This window comes from Humulus lupulus, unplaced genomic scaffold (assembly GCF_963169125.1).
Source record: "Humulus lupulus unplaced genomic scaffold, drHumLupu1.1 SCAFFOLD_821, whole genome shotgun sequence".
In the NCBI taxonomy this organism is placed as follows: Eukaryota; Viridiplantae; Streptophyta; class Magnoliopsida; order Rosales; family Cannabaceae; genus Humulus; species Humulus lupulus.
This window is the reverse complement of record NW_026908795.1, coordinates 5,344-16,863: the sequence shown is the minus strand read 5'-3', so window position 1 is coordinate 16,863 and position 11,520 is coordinate 5,344. Positions and strand designations below refer to the sequence as shown.

Here is an 11,520-nt window from a genome sequence, read left to right as displayed (position 1 = left end):
TAGTTTTTAATTATTATTTTTTTAATTTAATAAATATATACTCTATTATATAAAAATAATAATAATTTTAAAAAAATGAGTCGGGTCGGGGGCGGCAATTGCCAAACACAATTCGATCATATATTATTTTCATTGAAAACTATTTAATTGATTTATTTAAAAATATTTGTTCTTATTAAATATTAACAAAAGTCCAACAATTCAATAATTCAATAAAAGGTATCGTCATAATTCAAGATAATTTTTAACAAATTGAAAAATTCAGGAAGATGACTTGAAAGTAGTAATAATTGAATGTCAAAAATCACGTTTTTTTTTCTTTTTCTTTTAAGTATCACATTTTGAATGATTCAACTAGTACATTTTTCTAAGAAAAAAATAATTATAAACCTCTATAATAGTATAATTATTTTCTTTTATAATGCCCCTCCAAATGCCCTTGACTCTTCATTTTAAAATTTGTTATACTTGTTGCAAACATAAAGAACTAAGGAAAGAAAAAAGATTCTACACTATTCTTGAAAAAAATCATAACCAAGTTAACCATTTTTTCTACATATTTCCTTATACTTTTGTTTTTATTTATATTTTACTCGTAACAACTTTCATTCTTAGTTTAATTTGAATGATTAATAAGAGTAGTAGCCAATAGTCATATTATGTTATTCTTTTTGCACTGTTTTATTAAAGTTTTAAAATCAAATTTTACAAGTTCTTATATTCCGTTTAAACACTGATCTTGTTAAAAAAAATCATATTTAACTTGAAAATAACAGTTAAGTTTATTTATACTGCATTTATTTCTGTCAAATTTTTAAATATTATATTACTCGCCATTTCATTGTATATTTGATCCATTTTATATATAAACACATCCAACCAACTAAATAAAAGTTGATTTCAAAAAAATAATAATAATAAATTTTTTTCAAAAACATGATTTTATTTTTCATAGAATACTAAGAGTAGAAGATTACTTTTATTTTTCAAATCTAGTATTTAACTAAAATGGTATTTTTTTTTTAAAATGAGTTAAATATTTGTGAATGATAAATTAAACATAAAAGTATAATTTTAATTCTTGAATTGGATATATTAATTAAGTTGTTGAATTAGTCTTTTCAATATACTTTTTAATTATTTGACCAAATCATATCATATCTTATTTTTCCAATATAACATAAATTTATCGGCTTAATAAAAGTGTTATTAACTTTCTGCCAGTTAATTATGCTCCCTCCCTATTCTTATAATATTTGAGGGAAAAGAAAACTATAACAATTGTTATGTAGGCATTAAAAAAAAATACAGGAACATCAAACCTTATAAAAACAAACCACACGCTTTAATGTTTGAGCTCCCTTCCCAACTCCCATATTCTATTTGTCTAGCTTGCTTTTTTTTTTAACTGTATTTGAATTACAAGCAAACGAATAATAGTACATTGTACAAAAATTCTAAGTAATTCATATGAATTCACTTCTATCAAAATAACTGTCAACATTAATATCTATGTACATTTCAATTACAAGGACTGAAAAATGCAGAATCCCCCTTCACACCCCATATGGCATTTCTCATCCATATTTCCCAAGTAGAGTACGTCCAAGTCCAACAATCTAGTTAAAGTTATGTCCTTTGCAGAGAATATTATTCAAATTCAATAGAGCAGCATGATTCTTCTAAATCTTATTTGATTTCATTACATTAGTGGTCCTTTCATTTCATCTACGACACCAGATTCTTGAGCCTTAGTTCCCTGCAGGCACAACTAAACCGAGTTCCTTGCATTGCTCTTCATCTGGTTGTAAGCTCCCAGGGATTGCACCAAATATCTTCCGGGATGCTTCAAACCCAGAAACAAAATGATGCACTCGTGCAGATAAATCCTCAATGTTCCTATGCAGATTCAATGATGTTGACATATAGTCATTGGAAGGAGATCCTGATTGATTGTTTGCCAATGGATGGTCCAGCTCTGCAGCTTTTAGAAACCGTTCTATGGCAGCTTCCCAGGAGAGCTCATGTCTCTGGGCATCAGTCAGCTGAGCAGGCTCATCGGCTAGTGCCTTGAGTGTGACCGTAACAAAATCATTGCTCTTATCATATGTTCGGCAATTCGGGAACTGCTTGAAGAAGTCATTAGAGGGATGATTAGCGCAAACAACAATCTTTCCCATAGCCAACGCTTCAGCCGTAGTTGTACAAACGACATCGGTGGTGCTTGGATTCAAGAAGACTTTGTAACTGCAAAGCAGGTAAGAGAAAAGATGAACACAGAAATGTCAAACAAACCAATAATATCTAGGAAAGAAAATTCATTGGCCTTTGCTGACTGAAAAAATCCCTTCAACGGGGAGAGCATATAGGAAGTGCTTGAAGATCCCAGAACACGGCACACAGTAAGTAAATATATAAATAAAACTCCAGAGATGAAAAATCCAGAGAAAAACTACATTCAACAAAATGAAGACAGTAGAGGATGGCTTGATACTAGAGAATAAGCAATGAGGAACTGCTACCAGGCCATACCTCCTTATGTTTTCACACGTCTCCAAGATACAACTCTTAACAGATTTTTAAAGGGGCTCCAGTCAATAGAAAATCTAGAAAATTAACACCTATAATTTCTTTAATTCAAACATTTTTATAAAAAGACTAACACTCCACATTCTTGAATTTATTGACATGGCCAAATAATGGTGCCCCTTTTCCCACTTTTTAGTTTAACTAAGGCTTTCTGGCTCTGTCATATGTATGAATGGAAGATAACGCATCCATCTATAACAATTTCAAATTCATTAATAAATAATCAAAATAACAAGAATCTGCTTCCAAGTTATTTCATGAAACAAATGTTGAAAGGAGCAAAAGCCAAAATTAGCATTTCTTATGTAATTATGAAATTAGTGATAGTCAGATGAGTCATGATATTGAATATTTTGGCTGTTAAAGACAATCTACAAAGAAATAATGATAACATGGAGCATTTCCAAAATCAACTATTCAGAGTTGATAATATGAGCAATTACAAGCATGATCGGTGCAAGTTACTTAACAATCATTATTTTCCTCATAAAAGTACTATTTATTAGAGAGAGGAAAAAAAACAGGAAATTTAACAAAAGGTGGGATAGCTTACACATGAAAAAGAGGGTCAGCATGATCACGCCCAGGGTGAACTTGAACTGACAATTCCAGTTTTTTAGCAGCTTCCTGAACTTCACCAGAGTCTTCCCCACTTCCATATAAGTCAACCTCAAGCCCTGTAAGTTCCTTTTGGTGATCATGGAGAAGTTTAAGTAGCTCCCTGTACCCTTTGCTCCATACCATTTTCCCTATGTAGTAAGCAGCTTTTGGAAATGCCTGGTTTCCATTCTGTTGTTGCTCTAACTTCTTCTTGCCTATCTCAAGAAACTTGGGATTAACTCCATGGACATTACAAATGATGGATTTAGGGTAATCCTGGGTGGCAGCTGATAATCTAATTACCTACATGGACAAGACAGGTAAAATGTCATTAGCAACTAAACCAGGAAGAGAGAGAGAGAGAGAGAGAGAGAGAGAGAGAGAGAAAGACTAAACTTCAAGTTTCCTTAAAGTTTTCACATTTAACCGAGCACTTTTAGTTTTAGAGCATCACATATAAGAATAAAGCGCTATCCAGGCATTCTAGATGCACAAGATTTACAAGGAACAAAGTCACTTCATGAAATCTAACAGATATCAAGGCATACCTTGTGGCAGTATATACTAACAACCCAAGTATTCATGTATTTAAGTAGAAATGCTTGCATTCCATTCTTCTCTCTCCTCACATATTCAAGATAATTGGTGTGGACAATCCCTATAACTAAACAGAATTTAGTTTTCCATCTCTTCCCATGATGATACCATGTAAGGTGCTCAGGCTCCTCAAGAATTGCAACATCTGAGTCTTCATCAGGAATTACTTCAGAAATATCTCCAGCAGCAAGAATGCTTCTTTTATCAATAGAAAACTGCACCACAAGTTATGTAATAATTGGTATAAGTGTTTATATTTGGTTACATTGAAAGACACCCACATTTATTTATTTATTTGAAGAAAAAAATGTGGAATTCTAGATACAGTGTGAAATAATACATATTCTTCAAAATTAAGTTGCAAAAAAAAAAGTATGTGCATATTGATTGATAAGAAAACCTTCACCTAGTATGCGTTCATAAACTGAAAACTGCCACAAACCACAGCTATATACCTTTGCAGGATAAAAATGTATTGTGAAATCAGACTTGAACTTAGTCCTCTCCTCAAGCCATTGACGTACATACGCCTCATGTTCAATAGGTGAGGCGAATCTGAAATTGTTGGGATAGACTAGCTCTTGATCTTTCAAAGATAACCAAGGAATCACTAATGTGACCTTTCGCTCCCCATCTTTTGAAAGATAGGCTGCGCGAAAAAGGGGGTTGACAGCAGTTCCAGTCATCCATGGAAGACTGGCAGTAGTGAAAATTGCAATGTGCCGTTTTCTATTCATCTGCATCAGGTCGAAATATGAAAAATGATAACTTTGTGTTAATTATTACAGTAGAATAATCATTATAAATTATGCAAGAATATACAAGAAATTTTTATAAAAATGAAAATCCCAGTGCCCCCCCCCCCCCCCCCCCCCCGGATAAAAAAAAAAAGAATTCAGATACATAAGAACAAACAAAAAAATACAAACAACAATAACGAAGAAACGCATCTTTTCTTTAAAAATTGCATGTTAGTGTCATATGCATATGTTTCACTATGCTCGTTGTGAGATGTACATGAAAACCTAAAGACATTAGCCAATGTACTAGAAAATCAAGGTGTTACATGAAGATTATTATAGAAATCCACAAATCACACACAATCATATTCACAAAGTCAATAATTTCCAGTAATCCAAATAAATAAAGGTCTTCACTTTTTTTTTATTTTGCTGAATGTATAGCTAGAATGATGTAGCATCCCAGGTGGCAGTTAGGAAAAATATATGTAAGGTTATTTTTTTCCAACTATTATACTTCATTCAAAAAAAAAATCCGCCAATATATAAATATATACATATATTCTAACTGATTATAAATAATTTAGGATTATAACTTAGTTTATACATATAAACCCACAGACATATAGGACCAAATCTTAAAGATTTCAAACAAAAACCTCAACAATAAATCAAATGGATATCCCATTGTCAATAAGAACAACAAATAATTAACAAATCATGTTCTCAATTTTCAGAAAGAAATTTCACAAGTAAACAGGGGCGAAGCCATGTGTCCCGCAGGATTTTGTCTATATTGTTTACATTTATATACATAACACTTTCCAAAACTAGAAAAGCAAAATGATACGTCATATTGGAAGCGAACATATACTCTCTCTTTTTTCAGAAAAAGATAGCCTGTTATTATTTAAGAGATTCCTTTCCAATAACAGACCACATGGGGAACAAAGACAATCCTCTTTCAGCCCTAAAGCACGCTTAGCAAGGCCATGAGCAGCCTCATTAACATATACTTTTCAACAGCCAAGGAATTGTGATTTGATAAGAAATTTAAGAATGCTAACCATGATTTCATTTTCACTTACAAAAATCTAAGCTCAGTACTACATTTCTAAAACTTCTAATCATTAGTTCAAAACGAAATGAAAAATAAACGGTTACTAAACTAAGATACCTGATAGCGATCAGAAAACGGGGAAGGAGGGTTGGCCGGAAGACCCAACTGGTACGGCGGCAGGGGGAGAAGTTAGGGTTTTGTATGAATTTGATAGGAAAAACAATAGCTTTGCCGGAGGAAGCACTGCGGGATTACCCGAAGATGGAATTGGAGAGAGAAAAGAAGAAGATTTTTAGGCTTCCTTTTCCGTGGAGAGTTATAACTAATTTATTTGTACGTAGTTAATATTGACCAGTTTGATTGCTATTTATTAGTCTTCGGGTGGATTTTATGTTTTGCTTCTTTTAATATTGTTTTTTTTAATAAATTATTTTTTAGATTTTGTATTTTTTAAAATAGTTTAAATAAATTTTTAAATTTGATTTTGATCGAAGTTTTTTTTAATTAAAATTACAAATAATTTATCAAACTAATAACTCAAAATAAAAATACAGTATTCTGCTTAATAAATGTGTTATTATATTTAATTTTTTGTTCATCAAAATCAAATTTAAAAATTTATTTGAACTATTTTACATAATACAGAGTCTAAAAAATAATTTATTAAAATATAGGATCCAAACAAATAATAAAACAAAATACAAATTCTAAAAATATATAAACCTTTTTATCTTATTTTAGAGCTATAGTTATTATTAATTAAGGGAGTTTTTTTTTTTTGTCAAAATTAAGGGAAATTTTCAAAGTATTTTTTGGGGGGACAAACGTAAGTATTATTTTGGGGGACAAACGTGGACTAATTTTGTTGTTGTTGAGAATTACATGTTACAAATATTACAATATAGGACATAATATGCTGTGATAAACCTAACTTTCTTTATTAGAATTCTTCAAGTTGTATACAAGCCAGTAGAAATACTTCACCATGACTCTAGAAAAGGAGTGTCCAACAGCTAGCAAAAAAGAAGAGCAACACCGCCATAAAATGATACATCAACTACCACTATTGTAGGGACAAATGTATATATATGTACATAATATATACTTTTTTGGGAATGGGGTTTGAACCTTCAACTTTGGTTTTGATGACCAAGGCCCACCACCTCACCCCAAGGGACATGGGCAGTCAGAATAATTTAATACTTAGTGAAAATTCCAAAAATAAATGCGAAAACATTAGTACTTGGCATCACATGATTGGCTAATTGTGATAGTGATGGGGTACCACAGTACGGGACTTCTACTAACACAATGGCAAATCCGTTTAGAAAAGCAAAATAGAAAGAAAAAAGTCATTAAAAAAATAGGGGCAAAAGAATACTGGAAAATAGGCTAGAAATAATGTAGATGGCTCTCAAAGTCGTAGGGTCGGAGAGCTAAAACAAAGCTAAAAAGTCTTAATTCTACTGGTAGTTAGCTTTGCTAATTTTACTTTTTACACACCATTACCCCCAATAAACTTTCTGAAAGCCTCACCAAAATACCCAAAAACTTCTCGACCCAAACCTTCGGATTTTCGGTCCAAGGGCTCCATAATCGAGTCTCACCCATCACAGGTGACTACTTTAATCTCTTCTCTTGTACTCTTGCTTTTTATTGAATTCTCGCACTATTTTGTTCTTAAGAACAGTGGACAAAGGAAAACGAGGGGAAAAACAGAATGTTTTATTTGTTTTTGGAAGGAAATGGTACGTGCTGTAGCCAGGAATATGGTTGTTCCTGCCCTGGCTTGAGCAAGCTGATCTTTTTTTTTACCAAGGAATGTTGGTTAATTACTTACTTGGGTTTTAATTTTTATGGATTTTCGTTTCTTTGCCACCGATTAGAGGTCATTAGGGTTTTGAGTCATTGACGGTGAAAATGTGTGTTTTTAGAATACAATTCCACTTACCTCAAAAAAAAAAAAAGAGAGTACAATTTCACTTGAAAGTGCTTCAGGTGTTAACGAGATTATGTGGGTTTTAATTAAATTATAAACTATGCGTCAAAAGTTGTACAAAAAGATTAGAGGTCATATATTAGGTGTTTTTTTATGCTTTGGCAAGCTATCTAGAAGGAAAATGTTTTCGATCTGTAAGGACGAAAGGACCAGAAGAGTCAAAACAGTTGTTTAAGCGTGAGCATCAGGTCTTTGTGTTTTGCTGCTTTATATATGTAGTTGCCTTTGAGGCTCTGTGTGTTTACTTAAAGCTTTACAATGCCATTATAATTTTTTTGGTTTGGTTTCTCACTTTCTTTTCTATAACCAATATAGTGATAATTATACCAGTTTTAAGCTTGAAGAAATGTTGTTGGGTCATACCGAAGGTCTGTCGGAGCTTAGATTATCAAAGAATCAGCTACTCGCTGATCAAAAATCTGAGTTAGATGAGGATGACAGTGCAGACAGTACTGAGCAGTTGCTATACTCTGCCTCTTTCGAAGAACTTGCAGAAAATAGTATTCAGTATGATACTGTTATATGGCTTTGTATATCACTGTTGCTGATTTTAGCTTGGGGAGTTGGCATCATCATGTTGCTATATCTTCCTATCAAAAGACATATTCTTCGGAAGGATATTTCCTCGCGCAAATTATATGTTACACCTAGCGAAATAGTTTACAAGGTAAACCTGTATTTTTGTATTTTGTCTTTGTTATTTTGAAGAAATAAACTACAGGCCAAATTGACTTTTTTTTTGGTTAAGGCTTCGAGACCTTCGTTCATTCCCTTTTGGGGGATCACCACAATTGAGAAGCACTTACCCCTTTCCCTAGTCATTAATATTATCATTGAACAAGGTAATGATCCAGCTTGTGTTTGTTTGCACTTTTTGTAGCCTATTTCCTTGTAATAAGGTCTTGGTGAGTTGCCCCATTTCCATTATTTTATTGATAATTACATCTTCTTTTTTTAAAGAATTGCTATTGGGCATCAATGGTGTCCAACACCACTTGATGCAGTGCAATATACTGCAATTGGTGAAATTTAATATCGGGTCTCACATATTCTAATTTAAAATAAATACGTGGGATACAATATTAAATTGCATCAAGTGTTGTTGGACACCATGTGACTCTTTGTTCTGTATTGTATGATCCAAATATGGAACTATGCTCGCATCCCATGCTTGCAGTATACGCCCATTGCAGTAAATTATTTCATCAATCAAGCAATTGCTTTTGAGGCTGTGTGTTTACTTCAATCTACTGTAAATTTCATAGAGTAAATATTAATTGATGAAATAATCTATTTGTCCATTCTGTCGTCCTTAGGATGCTTGCAGTCAATGTATGGAATACACACCTTCAGAGTTGAAAGCATAGCACATGGAAAAGCTGCGCCTGTAGATGAATTACAGATTCAAGGTGTTTCAGATCCTGATGATCTGAGGAAGGTGTGTCAGCTTTTGTTTTAAACTATAATGTAGTAGAGTCTCAGTGGTTTTAGCTTGCACATAAATCGGGGGATACTACTTTGTGTTACACTATCATTTGAACAATATGTGAAATTGAAGCCTCATATGAGTTTTTTTGTTTTTTCCTTCATGATTACAGGTCATCATAACAGAAGCTTCAAAGACTATGCTGGATATTGGTAAAAATTGGAAGCCTTCTTCTTTAGCTACTGAAGGAGAAAACATCAGTCGGGGGGGATCATTGTCTGAGGGACCAGCTGTTTTCAGATCACCAGTCAAAAGCTTGAAGGTAATTATGGAAATCCAAATCTCTACATCTCTTTCTACTATTTTTCCAACATGGTTGCATATCTATAAATGAGAAGCGAATTCATATGAGGAAGGGGTGTAAAGGATACGAGTAATTCAGAAAGTTCATTTTTTATGCTCAGTTGGTAGCATGCAGTTGAATTTCTAGATTTTTGTTAAGCCTTTTCCCAGTTGAGCTATAAGCCATGGAAAGTGGGGTCATGGAAGGCAAGTCAAATGGCATGGGTGCGCTATTAAATTACTTGGGGGGGCGTAACCAAACATTAGGATTAATATAAGAGCACTTTCCTTTTCATCAAAGTTTTCATAGGAGCTGACTAGATTTATGAGAGATTGATAATTTGACGGTTGCAAGGTTTATGATCATTTTAATGACAATAGTGTTGACTCGATTTTCTGTCAACCGGTAAAATGAGAAGAAAGCTAGCAAAAAGAAATGAATCACAACATACAAGTTTTTTTACGTGGTTTGGCCATTAACGAGGCCTAGTCCACGAGTCACTTGTATAAAGGAAAGTTTGCCGGAATCACAAGCTCGTTAGGGTTTATAGCTTGGGCAAATGATAGTTTTGCTCCAAGGTAAAATGGGAGTCCAAAATCTAGGGATTGGGATCCTTACAAATGACCCCTTCATGCTCTGTTTATAGGTGGCACGAGGGCAGTTAAAAGGACTATTAGCCTTTAATGAAAGATACGTTTAGATTCTTCCCCATGTTCTGTGGGAATTATTCATTACTTATTGGGCACACTACATGTGTCACTTGGCTGTAGGCCTAACTGGGTGGTTCCCTAGCCTAAAAAAGGGGATGGTCCCCGAAATCATAACAGAAAGGCGCTTGGGATCACTCCTTCAATCACGTCCGTGCGGGGGCTGAACTATGTGGTCCCCAAATCTCCGAAAATCTCGCTAAGCCGTTATTGGGGCTTTTCGGGCTCTTCGAGAGGTCGACGTGAAAATGTCCTCCCTAGACCTAATATCAGGGACCACCCGAGGAGTTACGCTTCAGGAAATTACGGCGGGTCCCGAGACCCCTCATGAGGAGTTTAGTAGCTTGTGTACTGATAACTTGTCGGTACGGTAGTCATCCTCTGAGGACCTCTCGAGAAGTATGTCATATATGCCCCACGTGTCGCTAAATGCTGAGTCCTGGAACAAATAAGATAGAAAAATCAAATACTACTTTCTTAGATTTTCTATAGGAAAGTGAAGGTTTTCTGATTCATAGTTCACTTAATTGGCATTAAGTTTTCTGTGGAGGATACAATTATATTCCGATACTCTTTTTAGTAAATTTGTTCCCCTGCAATGTGAGATTTCTCGTTTGTAGTTTCTTATAAATGATGGTTGGTCATCTTACATTGGTCAACCATGTGTTTGCTTACTGTTTCACAGATGACAGCTTCACCTCGCTACTCTCCGATGGACCGCCGAGGCATAGTTCCTGGAGATTTACTGCTTCATAAACTTGAAGAAGTAAATAAATCGGTGAAGGTATACTCTTTCATTTGACTTTCATGTCATCGGCTGCCTCCCTTATTTCGCTTGTCGTGCATTTGGTTTAGGCTTTATTATATCTGTATTTGTTTTTCTCTTCGTGTGCAGAAACTTGAGTTTCTGATTGAAAAGTCAAATCCTCCCCCTGAAGGCAGCTGATATAAATACAAGTGTATATTCTGTTTATTGATCGGCTGTAAGAATTGAAAGAGGATGTTAATCGTTTGTGCTGCTTGCCTCATGAGTTGTTGTATATAGGTAGTGTATTTGAGCTGCTTCTCATGATTGCATCTTGTATGTTGTATACCTTAGGATTTTTGCTAGAGTTGTTTGTGGTACTAAAGAGGCGCTGTAATGGGTCAACCTGTTACGGCTATGTGTTTCCAAGGAAGGGAATCCGTATTAACGTGGAGTCCGACCAGAAGAGAGCATTATCATAGTGAACATTCAACGCCAACCTTTCAAGGCTTTTCACTTCTTTATCTGTCACGTGGGGAGATAATAGAAAAGAAAAAACAGACGACCCCTGTATTTTCAATGTTACGAGGCATCTCTTTGAAATGTTTAACCACTCTCTTTCAAAACTTGGCCTTTTTTTTTTGGCACATACTCTCCATTTCATTTCTCTATGTTATCAATTGTAGTAAAATCCGAAAAAGTACTTTTATATCA

The 11,520-nt window shown here is 34.1% G+C and overlaps 2 protein-coding genes across 4 annotated transcripts; one reads left to right on the top strand and one right to left on the bottom strand.

Annotated features, from left to right (window-relative positions):
• Positions 1–1,342: 1,342 nt before the first annotated feature.
• On the bottom strand, positions 1,343–5,936 carry LOC133811625 (digalactosyldiacylglycerol synthase 2, chloroplastic-like). 2 transcript variants are annotated; one of them, XM_062246193.1, is made up of 5 exons: positions 5,704–5,936; positions 4,242–4,523; positions 3,738–4,001; positions 3,143–3,492; positions 1,343–2,247 (listed from the first exon to the last, which is right to left on the bottom strand). In XM_062246193.1, exons 2-5 carry the CDS (start codon positions 4,521–4,523, stop codon positions 1,752–1,754), a joined length of 1,392 nt encoding a protein of 463 aa, XP_062102177.1. In that variant the 5' UTR covers positions 5,704–5,936; the 3' UTR covers positions 1,343–1,751. The 2 variants fall into 2 exon arrangements, with proteins under 2 accessions (XP_062102177.1, XP_062102176.1); XM_062246192.1 differs by lacking the exon at positions 5,704–5,936 and having other exon boundaries at positions 4,242–4,529.
• A 1,015-nt stretch (positions 5,937–6,951) lies between these two features.
• Positions 6,952–11,520, top strand: LOC133811624 (uncharacterized). 2 transcript variants are annotated; one of them, XM_062246190.1, is made up of 7 exons: positions 6,952–7,202; positions 7,916–8,252; positions 8,334–8,427; positions 8,902–9,023; positions 9,184–9,333; positions 10,747–10,845; positions 10,957–11,520. In XM_062246190.1, the coding sequence occupies exons 2-7, from the start codon at positions 7,932–7,934 to the stop codon at positions 11,005–11,007; spliced, it is 837 nt and encodes a 278-aa protein (XP_062102174.1). In that variant the 5' UTR covers positions 6,952–7,202; positions 7,916–7,931; the 3' UTR covers positions 11,008–11,520. The 2 variants fall into 2 exon arrangements, with proteins under 2 accessions (XP_062102174.1, XP_062102173.1); XM_062246189.1 differs by having other exon boundaries at positions 6,954–7,202; positions 7,901–8,252.